Here is a 16,479-nt window from a genome sequence, read left to right as displayed (position 1 = left end):
TGTCCTGATTAGTTGCATCATGTCCAGCATGGCCATTTGCCTGTGTAGAGATGTAAGTAGCTGCAGAGAGGACTGGACTCAGGCCATCTCTCCCCCCTCCCCACTATCAGTCGGGCTGTTTTCTCCTGCAGGATTCCATCGGAGAAGAACAGTGCCCAGGTGGATCTCTCTGTAATACAAATGATATTGCTGACACGGGAATGTCTGGGTGATCTCACTAAGGACAAGGATGTACTAATATGAATATCTTTTCTTTAGGGAACATACAATGAAGTCAATTCCTTTCTCTGCAGGAACAACGTAGGTCAAGTCTCCGCTCATTGAAGGTGCAGTTTGGGTGGGATCAATCCATCCAGATGTATCAGAGATTGGTGGGAATGGTGCTGAGACTGGGACAGTGACTGCGACTCCCACCTCACAAAGACAGCATTTGGCCAATATAGCAGGCCTTTCTGAGGTCAGAGAAGATCACAGATCTCAGTGAGGGTAGAGAATGCGGTCTCTTTAAACCGTATGGCTCAGGGGAAATGTTCGGTCAAACCCAGCAGTAAATAAGAGAGCAGTAGGGATGAAACGCCAGACGAATCTTGTGCATTGCACTGCTGTGATAATATCAGGAGAAGGAGTGTTGGGTTAACAAAAAAAATCTGCCAAAAAGGCAGAAGTGGAATTTCCCTTTGACACACAAAGGTCACCTAACTCTAGTAGAAACCAATTCTCAATTGCCCAGCTTCATTGCTTTTGGAGTTGAGCAAGACAATGTCCATATCATCTCCTCAGCCAAAGAATTCAGTGCGGGATGTGGAATTCTCAACATGAGGCTAATCCAATTTATACAATTTTTGTGATGAACTACTTACCGGGTCCACCCTAAGGAGCCAGAGTTCATGGATATATTGTACCTTCAGTTATTCAAGATGCCTGCGTGTCCATTCAGTTTATTTTCTCCAATTGTAGAAAAAATATTCAAGTTTTCCTCAGATTTTCTGATCACTTTATAACAGAATGACATTTCAGTCCTACCTTAGGAGGAAGTTCAATGCCAAGTCTCCCTTGTTCCATGGGATCTAAGAGCACATAGTCAAGGATTGCCTTCCTTATGGCTGTGGTGTACATACTCTCAATTTCCTAAGAGGAAAAGGAAAAGGAACAGGTGTTTTTCAGTGGGGAGTCGGAGTATTTATGGAATTGCTAGAGTAAGAAAGTCATTCAACATGGGAACAGGCCATTTAGCCTTGAAGCCGACCATCATGTACCCATCAATAACAACCTGTGTACTAGCACTTGGTCCGTAGGTTTCCAGGCCTTGACTATCCAAGTGTTCATCTAGATACTTGTTAAGTGTTGTTAAGTAGCTGGGGACTCGGCCAGAAAGCTGTAAGGGTTTTAAACACAAGTAATACAAATGATTCTGAATTGCCCAAGGCTAGATCTAATAGGTTCAATATTAACAAAATGAAACTTGATTAAAGCACTTCCCTCTTACATTAAGTTTATGGAGTCCTGGTCATTGCTCTATGCTGGATTAAGTTAATTCAATACTAGGACTTTTGACAGAATGAAATATCCATTCCCACCACCGCTGCATTGTCAGAGAAGATACTGTGGGAGATTCATTCTGACATTTAAAAGGAATTTTGATAAATAGTTGAAGGAACGATCTGAAAGCAGGTGATGGAATTTGGAGCAGCACACCATCGTAATGCAGGGTTTCAACCTGAGACATTGACTGTACCTTGTCTCCAGATACTGCTCAACCCAGCAGAATGTTTGTTGCTGAAGGGAAAATTTAGTTGGTCTCTGGGCACAGAACCAAGAAGGCAGTTCTCCCAAGAACTGGCACATATACAATGAGTCAAATGTCTTCTGTTTCATAGGTAAACAACCAGTGATGATCACATCACAGGAGAGGTCTGAGATAATGACCCAGACAGACTGCAGTCGAGGTACAAGCCCTGTCTGTAATTGAGAGTCAGTTGGACTTTATAATGGAAGAATGAAGGGAGCTTAGTGATGGCAACCTTTACAAATTATGTTCCACACAGCCTCAATGCGATGATCTTGTACCTTTATCGTTTGTCTGCATTGCCCTTTCTCTGTTACTGTAACACTTTATTCTGCACTCTTGTTTTCCCTTCTATGCACTACCTCAAAGCACTGTTATAATGAATGATCTGCATGAATGATGTACAAAACAAGTACCTCAGTACATTGCTAAATTAATTTAGCAATTGGATTGTTATGTTGGGTTAAGACACAATGGAGTTTGGACAAAGATACGCTGTGAAACTTGCTTCTAAGTTCCCAATAATGATGAATGGAAATGTAGACCAGAGCTACTAAAATTCTCATCCAACTTTCAACAAATCACACCATGTATGGTGTGTGCCTGCTGTCTCTTCAAAAACATGGAGGTCTTCAAGTTAAAATGTAATCTCATTGACATGACTGGGTTAATGTAACAGCACACATCTTAAATAATTCAAGGCAACCTAAAGAAATGTCAACTTGGTTAATGGATAATTGATGACAGTTGCCTCTCTCCATGTGAGATACCTGTTTTGGGAAGGAATATTTTCTGGGTCATCAAGACTGAATCCACCTCACTGTCATGGTCCGGTCCGTGAAGTCTGCATTCCAGTTCACAGTCCGGTCCATCGACCTGCATTCCAGGTTTTCCAGTTTTCCCTTGTCCTGTTCTGTGCCTTAATTAAGGCACATGATTCTTATTTTGGGCTGGCTACATAAATAGCTCCTAGGTTCAGCTTCAGTTGCTGTACTGTTCCCTTCCCTTCCCCCTGAAGCCTTGCCTGCAACCTCTGCCTGAAGATTTGCCTGCAACCTTATCTGTATTGCTGTCAAGTTCTACCACCGGAGCAAGACCGGAGCCTTTCTGTGTCTAGACATGGAACTGTCTCTTTCTGTCCTCGCCTTCACTATGTAGGTCCAGCCGTTTACTGACACCTTGAGTTGTGAACTGTCTCTGTGTCCACACCTTTGCTAGGTAGGTCCGGCTGTTTGTCGCTACCTTGTGTTGGGATCCATCTTGTCATGTTCAGCATTCTGTGTATGAGCCCCGACCCTACATCCTGTTCCCAATGAGGGGTCCCAGCTCTGTGTTCCATGTTCCTGTCTCTCAACTCCAAGGCTCTGTGTTCCCATGCTCTAGACCAAGGCTCCGAGCGTCCAGTCCTCGTCCAAGGCTCTAAAGTTCTGGTTCTGCCAAGACCAAGTCCCTGTGTTCCAGTTCTGCCAAGACCAAGTCAAGACTTCAGGTTCTCGTCATGTCCTGTAGCCACGCCACGTCCTGTAGTCATGTCTTGTCCTCGCCTAGATCCGGGGTCCGAGCCAGAGTCAAGACCCAAGTTCTGGGTCCCTGTCCAGTCTCTGGCTTGGAGTCCTAGCCCAGGTTCCCAGTTCCTAGTTCCTTGTCCTGGTTCCGCTTCTCTAGTCAAGTCCTAGCCCAGGCCCTGTATCCTAGTTTCATCCAGGGCCTGTGTCAATGTCCAGTGTTGTTTCTTCCTCACTTCCCTTGCTTTCTTGACACACCTAGTCCTGTTCCTAGTACTTCAGTGTCTGTGTCTTGCATTTCGGTCCACCTTCAGCGCCCCCCGCTATGACACTCACATATACGGATGTTGTTTAAACCCTGATAGCTTCTCCAAAATCATTCAACCTGCTTGAACAAAACAGCAACGCACACTAAATGCTGCAGGTACTCAAGTAAGTCAAGTGGCATCTATGAAGGGAAATTAACAGTTGGCGTTTTGGGCAAGACACCTTACCAGGACTTTAATTGGAATTCTACAGGTACTCAGTAGGTAAAGTAGTATCCGCAAGGAGTGATGGCAGGTTGACAGCCCATGTTGATAATGCTTCATCACCCTTGCCAGTTCTGTTAAAGGTTATCAACCTTTCCTCTTCACTAGGAATTAAGAAGCAGGTTTCATGGCACGTCACTGCCCAATTGCTCAATGTTTGAGGCTTGGCCCAGTATTTCCTATTGAGTGAGACTGGATCTCATGTTGAGTGAGTGGAGCGGCCAGTGAGTGAGTGGGCCAGTGAAGGAGTGGAGCTTCGAGGCTTTGACTCGAGAGGCTTTGACGAGAAGAGGCGGAGGATGAGCTTGTTCCCAGTTAGTCTTTACAAGGCCTCCTGAGATGGTGATGTGCCTCTCATGTGAGATGTGGCAGTATTGGGAGAACTCTCCTCTCCCACAGAGTCACATCTGCCAGAAATGCATGTGGCTGGGCGATCTGGAAGACCATGTTAGGAATCTGGAGCAGCAGCTAGATGACCTTCGACTCATAAGGGAGAATGAGGCAGTCATAGATGAGATCTACAGGGAGGTAGTCACACCTAGGCTGTCGGAAGCAGGTCGTTGGGTGACAGTCAGAGGGGAGAAAGTGAAGGTGAGCAGACAGGTAGTGCAGAGCACCCCTGTAGCCATTCCCCTGAATAATAAGTTTACCGTCCTGGATACTGTTGGGGGGGGGGACCGACCAGGTGTGAGCCACGGTGGCAGGGCCTCCGGCATTGAGTCTGACCCAGTGCTGCAGAAGGGTGGGATGGAGGAGAGCCGTCGTCATTGGAGACTCTATAGTCAGGGGAGCAGACAGGAGATTTTGTGGACATGAGAAGGACACCCGTATGGTTTGTTGCCTCCCGGGTGCCAGGGTCGGGGATGTCTCTGACCAGGTGCACGACATCCTGGTACGAGAGGGAAAGCAACCAGAAGTCGTGATACATGTTGGTACCAACGACAAAGGCAGGAAGAGGGATGAGGTCCTGAAGTTTGAGTTTCGGGAACTAGGCAGAAGGCGGAAGAACAGGACCTCAAGGGTGGCGTTCTCAGGATTGCTGCCAGTGCTACGTGATAGCGATGGTAAGAATTGGAGGAGATGGCAGTTGAATGCGTGGCTGAGGAGTTGGTGCAGGGAGCAGGGTTTTAGATTTTTGGATCATTGGGATCTCTTCTGGGGAATGTGGGACCTGTACAGATTGGATGGGTTGCACCTGAACTCGAGGGGGAGCAATATCTTTGTGGGTAGGTTTGCTAGCATGGTTTGGGAGGGTTTAAACTAATTTGCAAAGGGGATGGGACCTGGAGCGATAGAGCAGTGCATGGAGTAAAGCCAGATCTAACATACAGAGAGGCTTTGAGGAAAGAGAAGCAGAATAAACGGTGTAAAGACAGTAAGGTAGAAGGGCTGAAGTGTGTGTACCTCAATGCAAGAAGCATCAGGAACAAAGGTGATGAAATGAGAGCTTGGATACATACATGGAATTATGATGTAGTGGCCATTACAGAGACTTGGCTGGCACCAGGGCAGGAATGGATTCTCAATATTCCTGGATTTCGGTGCTTTAAAAGGGATAGAGAGGGAAGAAAGGGGAGGAGAGGTGGTAATACTGGTTAGGGATACTATTACAGCTACAGAAAGGGTGGGTAATGTAGCAGGATCCTCTTTTGAGTCAGTATGGGTGGAAGTCAGGAACAGGAAGTGAGCAGTTACTCCATAGGGAGCATTCTATAGGTCCCCTGGTAGCAGCAGAGATACAGAGGAGCAGATTGGGAGGCAGATTTTGGAAAGATGCAAAAATAACAGGGTTGTTATCATGGGTGACTTTAACTTCCCTACTATTGATTGGCACCTGATTAGTTCCAAGGGTTTAGACGGGGCAGAGTTTGATAAGTGTGTCCAGGATGGATTCCTGTCACAGTATGTTGATAGGCTGACTAGGGGGAATGCCATACTAGATCTAGTATTAAGTAACGAACCGGGTCACGTCACAGATCTCTCAGTGGGTGAGCATCTGGGGGACAGTGGCCACCACTCCCTGGCTTTTAGCGTTATCATGGAAAAGGATAGAATCATAGACGACAGGAATTTTTTTAATTGGTGAAGGGCAAATTATGAGGCTATAAGGCTAGAACTTGCGGGTGTGAATTGGGATATGTTTTTCCAGGGAAATTATGGAGATGTGGTCAATGTTTAGAGATCTCTTGCAGGATGTTAGGGATAAATTTGTCCCGGTGAGGAAGATAAAGAATGGTAGGGTGAGGGAACCATGGGTAACAAGTAAGGTGGAAAATCTAGTCAGGTGGAAGAAGGCAGCATACATGAGGCTTAGGAAGCAAGGATCAGATGGGTCTATTGAGGAATATAGAGTAGCAAGAAAGGAGCTTAAGAAGGGGCTGAGAAGAGCAAGAAGGGGGCATGAAGTGGCCTTGGCGAGCAGGGTAAAGGAAAACCCCAAGGCATTCTTCAATTATGTGAAGAACAAAAGGATGACAGGAGTGAAGGTAGGACCGATTAGAGATGAAGGTGGGAAGATGTGCCTGGAGGCTGCGGAAGTGAGCGAGGTCCTCAATGAATACTTCTCTTCTGTATTCACCAATGAGAGGGAACTTGAAGATGGTGAGGATAATATGAGTGAGGTTGATGTTCTGGAGCACGTTGATATTACGGGAGAAGAGGTGTTGAAGTTATTAAAATACATTAGGACGGATAAGTCCACAAGGCCTGATGGAATATTCCCCAGGCTGCTCCACAAGGCAAAGGAAGAAATTGCTGAGCCTCTGGCTAGGATCTTTATGTCCTCGTTGTCTATGGGAATGGTACTGGAGGATTGGAGTGAGGAGAGTGTTGTCCCCTTGTTCAAAAAAGGTAGTAAAGTTAGTCCGGGTAATTATAGACCAGTGAGCCTAATGGCTGTGGTGGGAAAGCTGTTGGAAAAGATTCTTAGGGATAGGATCTATGGGCATTTAGAAAATCATGGTCTGATCAGGGACTGTCAGCATGGCTTTGTGAAGAGCAGATTGTGTCTAAAAAACCTCATAGAGTTCTTTGAGGAGGTGACCAGGCATATAGATGAGGGTAGTGCAGTGGATGTGATGTATATGGATTTTAGTAAGGCATTTGACAAGGTTCCACATGGTAGACTTATTCAGAAAGTCAGAAGGCATGGGATCCAGGGAAGTTTGGCCAGATCGATTCAGAATTGGCTTGCCTACAGAAGGCAGAGGGTCGCGGTAGAGGGAGTACATTCGGATTGGAGGGTTGTGACTAGTGGTGTCCCACAAGGATCAGTTCTGGGACCTCTACTTTTCATGATTTTTAGTAATGACCTGGATGTGGGGGTAGAAGGGTGGGTTGGCAAGTTTGCAGATGACACAAAGGTTGGTGGTGTTGTAGATATTGTACTGGATTGTCGAAGATTGCAGAGAGACATTGATAGGTTGCAGAAGTGGGCTGAGAAGTGGCAGATGGAGTTCAACCTGGAGAAGTGTGAGGTGGTACACTTTGGAAGGACAAACTCCAAGACAGAGTACAAAGTAAATGGCAGGATACTTGTTAGTGTGGAGGAGCAGAGGAATCTGGGGGTACACATCCACAAATCTCTGAAAGTTGCCTCATAGGTGGATAGGGTAGTTAAGAAAGCTTATGGGGTGTTAGCTTTCATAAGTCGAGGGATAGAGTTTAAGAGTCGCGAGGTAATGATGCAGCTCTATAAAACTCTGGTTAGGCCACACTTGGAGTACCGTGTCCATTTCTGGTCGCCTCACTATAGGAAGGATGTGGAAGCATTGGAAAGGGTACAGAGGAAATTTACCAGGATGCTGCCTGGTTTAGAGAGTATGCATTATGATCAGAGATTAAGGGAGCTAGGGCTTTACTCTTTGGAGAGAAGGAGGATGAGAGGAGACATGATAGAGGTATACAAGATATTAAGAGGAATAGATAAGGTGGATAGCCAGTGCCTCTTCCCCAGGGTACCACTGCTCAATACAAGGGGACATGGCTTTAAGGTAAGGGGTGGGAAGTTCAAGGGGGATTTTAGAGGAAGGTTTTTGACTCAGAGAGTAGCTGGTGCATGGAATGCACTGCCTGAGTCAGTGGTGGAGACAGATACACTAGTGAAATTTAAGAGACTACTAGACAGGTATATGGAGGAATTAAAGGTGGGGGGTTATATGGGAGGCAGGATTTGAGGGTCGGCACAACATTGTGGGCCGAAGGGCCTGTACTGTGCTGTACTATTCTCTGTTCTATGGTAATATTAGTGAGCTTACAACAGTTGTCATCAATAAGTTCCCTACGTTCTTCCTATGCATTCCACATAGCTGGAACTGTTTCTGGATTACACTTGGCCATGATCTCTTTTCTAACCATGTTGGGCACTTTCAGCATCCTCCTTTATTCTAGATCTCCAGTAACTGCTGCATGTAATCTCAGTCCCAGCATCCCACGACTCCTTACATGATCTTGGACACAAGAGATCCTGCAGATGCTGTAAATCTGGGGCAGCAAACACAAAATGCTGGAGGAACTCAGCAGGTCAGACAGCATCTATAAACAGTTGCACGTTTCTCTCCTGGACTCTTCATCAGAATTTTGTGTGTGTTATGCTACATGGCCTTCTCTAGTTGGAGCATGGGGCTGGGATTCCGATTAGTGAATCACTGAGACCTCCGCTGTGACGGAGGTAACCTGGACAAGAGGGACAGGTTGCACCTAAACTGGAGGGTCCCCAGCTGGCAGATGTGGTAGTACCTGTACTACCAGGGTTTGTTTAAACTTGATTGGCAAGGGGTGGGATCCAAAGCAGCAAGGAGGAAAATGAGAGAGTAGGAAATGAAAGGACAGGAAGTCGAATTGACAAGACTGGCAGGGATCACGGGAAGGTGTATGTTAGTAAATGAATGGAGCCGCTGATACTCCGCTGGTTCACTGGGAGCCATCTCCTCTCCTTGACCATGGTGTGGTGGTGTTACATGCTGCACATTCTCACCTCTACAACCAGGCTGCTCAGTGAGAGTCCAAGCGAAAAGCCCCTCTGGTGTCTGGTTAGGCTCTTGCTTCTCTCGTTACCAGCACTGAAGGCAGCAAGTCCAGCAGTGGCTGAGATCCCTGATCCAAGTCCTGGCCAGAGAGTCCAGTGGTGAGCCTTCCAGCCCTGAACTCTGCCCTCTCACTGGAGATGACGGGGAGGGGGTAGTTAGTAAAAAGGGGACAAGGGCAGGAAGAAGTGGGTGAGGTACGGGGAGGAGAAGCTGTGGTAAGAGTTTCAGTCTGGAAGAACCAGGGTCTGTGGGAGATAAAGGGGAAGGGCAGGGCAGCAGATGGAGTCTCCAGGTACAGCCCCTCCTGTTGTAGGTATCCCTCATGAGGTCATGAGTTTGGTGTGGGAGGAGGAGGCGGGGTGAGAGACCCTGGTGCACCCAGTGGAATGCAGCCACTGGGGTGGCAGTGTGTGTCTCCGGTGGGTGAGGGGGCGCTTTGTCCCGGATTGATGATTCCAGATTTACAGATTCGATGGAGCTGCTCTTGTAGGTGTGGAGAATACTCTGTCACACTCCCAAGGTGGAAGAGTCCTAGGGTGGCAAGAAGTGAGTTACTGGCTATAGGATACCCATTCTCTGGTGCTCGGGCACTCTTGCCCCTCAGGCTGTTGAAAGTGAGAGATTCAGCTTGTCAGCAACACAGGGTCTTAGCTTGTTGGAGAGTCCACCCTACCACCATCCATCTTGTGTTTAAATGAGGAAAGGAAGGATGAATGAGGAGTGGAGGACGAGGAACCAGGGTGGCGCATAAAGACTGTCACAGAACGGTTGTGTTGATCGGATTGCTACCATGCTCCAGGTTAGATGTACATTTTCTTTGATGAGAACGTTTAGCTTGTTGGCTGAAAAGTAACCAATGGAGGAGGGAAACTGGATGGTCATGTTAGGGCTGGAGGTGATTCAGGAGGATGTCAGCTCTGAGCATTCCACATGGCTTCAAACATATCTTGTGTAACACACACAAAATGCTGGAGGAACTCAACAGGAGGGGCAGCATCTATGGAAGGGAATGAACAGTTAATGTTTTGGGCCAAGACCTTCCATCAGGACTGGTGAGGAAGGTTATCTTGATAACTGATAATAATTTAACACCTCCACTAAAACAGGGATGCTCATATGTACTCACTACCTTCAGCGTATTAAAGATAGTGCCTCCCTCAACATTACCTTTGTTAACTCCAAGCACAGTTTTGACTCCTGCTTGGTAGGGACGGACGTGTAGGTTCTCTGTAGCCTTTCCTGACTCAATGGGGCCACCACTGAGGAGTCAATGCATCCTTCAATAACACCATAGTACCTAGAAAGAAAGCAAAATTGTCAGACTCCAGAAGGTGCTCCAACAATTGTCACTCTCTGTGGTATAGGAGCTGTTTGCTGCAACTAATGTCACACCACTGCCAGAGTTCACCATGGAAACCATGGACTCTGTCAATACTTGCTGCCAGTGAAGTAGCCAATATAAGCAAAGACCCCAGCCACCCCAGACAGTCTCTCTACCATAAGATAGGAGCCACATGGCCCATCGAGTCTGCTGTGCCATTTCATCATGGCTGATTCATTTCTCTCTCACCCCAGTCTCCTGCCTTCTGCAGTAACCCTTCATACCCTGACTAATCAAGAATCTATCAGTATCTGCCTTAAATATGCCCAGTGACTTGGCCTCCCACAGCAACCTGTGGGAACAAATTCACCACTCTCTGACTAAAAAAATTCCTCTTCATCTCTATTCTATATGGTCATCCCTCTAATCTGAGGCTGTGTCCTCTGGTTCTAGACTCCCCCACCATAGGAAACAACGTCTCCACATCCACTCTACTGAGGCCTTTCAGCATTCGATAGGTTTCAATGAGAACCCCTCATTGTTCTGAATTCCAGTGCGTACAGGCCCAGAGCCATCAAACACTCCTCAGATGATAAGCCTTGCTATCCTGGGGTCATTTTCATGACCTCTTTTAAGCCCTCTCCAACGCCAGCACATCCGTTTTAAGATGAGGGGCCCAAAACGGCTCACAATACCCCGAGTGGAGCTCACTCACGCCTTACAATGCCTCAACATTATATCCTTGCTTTTATATTCTAGTCCTCTCGAAATGAATGCAAACATTGCATTTGCCTTCCTAATCGCTGACTCAATCTGTAAATTAACCTTTATAGAATCCTGCACAAGGACTCCCAAATCCCTTTGCACCTCAGATTTTTGAATTTTCTCTCCATTTAGAAAATAGTCTACACTTTTATTTCTTCTACCTAAGTGCATGACCATACACTGTGTATTCTGTTTCACTGAGACCTGGCTCTCCCCTGCCACCCCCAACTGTGCCATTCGACCGGAGGATTTTTGATCCATCAGATGGACCGCACGGCGTCTTCGGGCAAGACGAGGGGAGATGGTTTCTGCCTACTGATCTACACTGCGTGGTGCTTGGACACAGTGGCACTGACAAGCTCCTGCAGCCTGGACCTGGAACACCTGTCGGTGAAGTGTCGTCCCTACTATCTGCCACGGGAATTCACCTCGGTCATACTGACAGCGGTCTACATTCCCCCCCCACCAAGCGGACGTGGAGTGTGCTCTGAACATACCGTATGCCAACATCAGTGAACTTGAGACCAGGTATCCGGAGGCTTTGCTCATTACAGCTGGGGACTTTAACCAGGCCAACCTCAGAAAGGCGCTGCCAAAGTTATACCAACATGTCTCCTGCCCCACTAGAGGCCCGAATATACTTGACCACTGCTACACAGCAGTCAAGGATGCCTACCGTTCCGTCCCACAACCTCACTTTAGAAAATCGGACCATCAGGCTGTACTCCTCCTCCCGGCTTACAAACAGAAACTGAAGCAGGAGGTCACGGTGTCAAAAGTAGTGTCGCGTTGGATGGAGGAAATGGATGAGGTCTTCTGAGACTGCTTTGAATCAGTGGACTGGTTAGTATTCAAGGACTTGGCAGCTAACCTTGGTGAGTATACCTCAGTTGTCACGGTCTTTATTTGGAAATACACAGAGGACTGTGTGTCTCCTAACAGGAAACCTTGGATGAACTATGAGGTCAAGTCCTTTTTAAAGGCTAGAGCTGTGGCTTTTAGGTCCGGGGATACCAGTCGCTACACGGAATCCAGGCGTGAACTCTGGAAAGCCATTAAGGGTGCCAAGAGGCAATATCGAGCCAAGTTGGAAGCCCAGGCTAAGCAAAGGGATGCCAGTAGACTATGGCAGGGTCTAAATGAGATCACTGGGCGGAAAGAAAAGGCTGGGAATATCAATAGCTGTGGCGCTTCTCTTCTTGACGAACTTAACGTATTCTACGCAAGATTCGAACAGAGGAGGAGCATCCCGCTCCCTCCGGATGAACCGGACCTGGTGGCATCGAGATTCATCATCACCGAGGAGGACATTAGAAGGGCTTTCCTGAAGATAAATCCAAGGAAGGCGATAGGCCCAGATGGCATCCCGGGACGGGTTCTCCGGGCCTGTGCAAGCGAGCTAGCTGGAGTGTTTGCTGACATCTTCAACTGCTCCTTGCTTCAGTCTAAGATCCCCTCGTGTTTTAAGAAGGCAACGATAATCCCAGTGCCGAAGAAGAGCAAGGTGGCATGCCTGAATGACTATCGACCTGTGGCTCTGACATCAATTGCTATGAAGTGCTTTGAGAGATTGGTTATGGCACACATCAACCACAGCCTACTGGTCAACCTCAACGCTTTGCAATTCGCCTACCGGAGCAATGGGTCAACGGCAGATGCCATCTCTCAGGCCCTACATCCCTCCTTAGAACACCTGGAGAATAAAGACGCATAGGTAAGGCTCCTTTTCATTGACTACGGCTCTGCCTTTAATACCATCATTCCAAATAAACTGATTCCTAAGCCCCAGAACCTGGGCCTTAGCACTCAGATCTGCAGCTGGATCTTCAAATTCCTCACAGACAGGACCCAGGCTGTAAAAATAGGGGACAAGCTCTCCTCTACAATCACTCTGAGCACCGGTGCCCCACAAGGCTGTGTACCCATCCCCCTGCTGTACTCACTGTACACCCATGATTGTGTAACCAAGTTTCCATCGAACTCATTATATAAGTTTGCTGATGACACAATAATTGTAGGCCGTATCTCGGGTAATGATGAGTTTGAGTACAGAGAGGAAATTAAGAACCTGGTGGCATGTTGCGAAGACAATAATCTATCCCTCAACGTCAGCAAGACGAAGGAATTGGTTGTTGACTTCAGAAGGAATAGCACACCGCATGACCCAATTTACATCGCTGGTGCGCATGTGGAACAGGTCAAAAGCTTTAAGTTCTTCGGGGTCAATATCACAAATGACCTGACTTGGTCCAACCAAGCAGAGTCCACTGCCAAGAAGGCCCACCAGCACCTTTACTTCCTGAGAAAACTAAAGACATTTGGCCTGTCCCCTAAAACACTCACTAATTTTTATATATGCACCGTAGAAAGCATTCTTCTGGGGTGCATCACAACCTGGTATGGAAGTTGTCCTGTCCAAGACCGAAAGAAGCTGCAGAAGATTGTGAACATGGCACAGCACATCACACAAACCAATCTTCCCTCCGTGGACTCACTTTACACTGCACGCTGTTGGAGCAGTGCTGCCAGGATAATCAAGGACACGACCCATCCAGCCAACACAGTTTTCGTCCCTCTTCCCTCCGGGAGAAGGCTCAGGAGCTTGAAGACTCGTACGGCCAGATTTGGGAACAGTTTCTTTCCAACTGTGATAACACTGCTGAACGGATCCTGACCTGGTTCTGAGCCATACCCTCCAAATATCCGGACCTGCCTCTCTGTTTTTTTGCACTACCTTACTTTCCATTTTTCTATTTTCTATTTATGATTTATAATTTAAATTTTTAATATTTACTATCGATTTGTAATCCAGGGAGCGGGAAGCGCAGAATCAAATATCGCTGTGACGATTGTACGTTCTAGTATCAATTGTTTGGCGACAATAAAGTATAAAGTATAAAGTATACACTTTCTGACACTGTGTTCCATCTGCCATTTCTTTGCCCATTCTCCTAATCTGTTTGAGTCCTTCTTTAGCCTCTCTACTTCCTTAGCACCACCTGCATCTCCACCTATCTTTGTGTCGTCTGCAAACTTGGCCACAAAGCCATCAATTCCATCATCCAAATCATTGACATATAATGTAAAAAGAACTGGTCCCAATACAGACGCTGTGGAACAACTCTAGTCACTGGCAGTCAATGGGAAAAGGCACCTTTTATTCCTACTCTTTGCCTCCTGCCAATCAGCCAATGCTCTATCCATGCTAGCATCTTTCCTGTAATACCATGGGCTCTTAACTTGTTAAACAGCCTCAAGTATGGCACCTTGTCAGGTGACTTTAGAAAACCCAAGTACTGGAGGTATAGTGGTTAGCACAACGCTTTACAGTACAGGTGACCCAGGTTCAATTTCTGCTGGTCCCTGTAAGTAGTTCGTACGTTCTCCCTGTGACCACATGAGTTTCCTCCAGTTTCCTCCCAGAGTCCAAGGATGTAATGGTTGGGAGGTTAATTGATCGTTGCCCCGTGATTAGGTGAGGATTAAATTAGGGGATTGCTTGGCGGCGTGGCTTGAAGGACCAGACGGGCCAGACGGGCCAGACGGGCCTATTCTGTGGTGTATCTCAATAAAATAAAAATAAAAACATCCACTAATTCTCCTTTGTCTATCCCACTTGGTATTTCTATCCACTGATTCTCCGCAATGTCTATCCTGCTTGGTATTTCTATCCACTGATTCTCCTTTGACTATCCCGCTTGGTATTTCTTCAAAGAATTCCAACAGGCTTGTCAGGCAAGATTTTCCCTTAAGGAAACCATGCTGACTTTGGCCTATTTTATCATGTGCCTCCAAGTACCCCAAAACCACATCCTTAACAATTGACTCCATCTTCCCAACCACTGAGGTCATACTAACTGGATTATAATTTTCTTTCTTCTGCCTCTCACCCTTCTTGAAAATTGGGGTAACATTTGGGATTTTCCATTCCTCCGGAAACATGCCAGAACCTATTGATTCTTGAAAGATCATTACTAATGTCTCCACCATCTCTGCAGCTACTTCTTTCAGAACCCTGGAGTGTAGACCATCTGGTCCTATTGACTTATCTACCTTCAGACCTTTCGGTTTCCCAAGCACCTTCTCCCTAGGAATGGCGATCTCACTCACTTCTGCCCCCTGACCTTCCAGCTTCCAGCATACTGCTAGTGTCTTCCCCAGTGAAGACGGATGCAAAATACTTATTCAATTTGACTGCCATATACCTGTCTGCCATTGCTGCCTCTCCAGCATCATTTTCCAGTCATCTGATATATACTCTCGCCTCTCTTTTGCTCTTTATGTACCGTATCTGAAGAAACTTTGTATCCTCTTTAACGTTATTGGCTGGTATTCCATCTTTTACTTTTTAAAAGCATCCAAATTTTCTAACTTCCCACTAATTTTCGCTCTATTATATGGCCTCTCATTGGCTTTTATGTTGGCTTTGACTTTGCTTGTCAGCCATTGTTGTGTCATCCTGGCTTTATTCTTCTTCGGGATATATCTATCCTGCACCTTCAAATTGCTCGCAGAAACTCCAGTCATTTGTGTTCTACCTTCAGCCTTGCTAGTGTCCCCTTCCAATCAATTTTGGCCAGCTCCTCTCTCATGCCTCTGTAATTTCCTTTACTCCAATGTAATACTGATAGATCTGACTTTAGCTTCTCCTTCTCAAATTGCAGAATGAATTCTAACATTTGATCACTGTCTCCCTAAGGGTTCCTCTAGCTTTAGCTCTTAAATGAATTCCATTTCATTGCACAACACTGAATCTAGAATAGCTGACCCCTAGTGGGCTCAACCATGAGCTGCTCTAAAAAACCATCTTGTAGGCATTTTACATATTCCCCCAGCACCAACCTCATTTTCCCAATCGACCTGCATATTGAAATTCCCCGTGATTATCATAACATTAAACTTATGACATGCATTTTCTATATCCTGTTGTAATTTGTAGCCCACATCTTTGCTAATGTTCGGGCGTCTGCAGATAACTCCCTTCAGGGTCTTTTTACCCTCGCAGTTTCTTAGCTCTACCCATAGCGATTCTACACCTTCAGATCCTATGTCTCCTCTTTTTAAGGATTTGATTTCATTCTTTATCTAGAGTCTCCCCACCCCCTCTGCCTTCCTGCCTGACCTTTCAATACAATGTGTATGCTTGGGTGTTAAGCTCCCAGCTATAATCTTCTTTCAGCCATGATCAGTGATGCCCACAACTTCATACCAGCCAATCTGTAACTGTGCTACAAGATTAATCTACCTTAAGGCATATCCTGTGTCCATTCAAATAAAACTCCTTCAGTCTTCTTGTATTCCTCACTCTTTTTGATGCTGTCCCTTTTTTACACTGCAACTCATCCCATTGACTGCATTTTTGCCCAATCATCATTCTGTCCTTGCTAGCAGTCTTAACTACCCCATTCTCATCCTACTGTCCAGTTCCCACTCCCCTGCCAAATGTTTAAACCTTCCAGAACAGTTCTAGCAAACCTATCCACAAGGATATTGGACCACCTTGATGCACCTTGCACCAGTTCCTCAGCCACACATTCATTTGCCA

At 46.4% G+C, this 16,479-nt stretch overlaps 1 protein-coding gene across 1 annotated transcript in view; it reads right to left on the bottom strand.

Moving 5' to 3' along the window:
• LOC140186818 (dynein axonemal heavy chain 3-like) overlaps positions 1–15,957 on the bottom strand; it is a 428,385-nt gene extending 412,428 nt beyond the window's left edge. The window contains 3 exon segments of the mRNA XM_072241409.1: positions 1,024–1,128; positions 10,016–10,145; positions 15,932–15,957. Coding sequence (XP_072097510.1) covers positions 1,024–1,128; positions 10,016–10,145; positions 15,932–15,957 — 261 coding nt within the window.
• Between the last annotated feature and the right edge of the window lie 522 nt (positions 15,958–16,479).

This window comes from Mobula birostris, chromosome 23, assembly GCF_030028105.1.
Source record: "Mobula birostris isolate sMobBir1 chromosome 23, sMobBir1.hap1, whole genome shotgun sequence".
NCBI lineage: Eukaryota > Metazoa > Chordata > Chondrichthyes > Myliobatiformes > Myliobatidae > Mobula > Mobula birostris.
The sequence above is the reverse complement of the archived record's forward strand: the minus strand, read 5'-3'. Positions and strand labels throughout refer to the sequence as shown.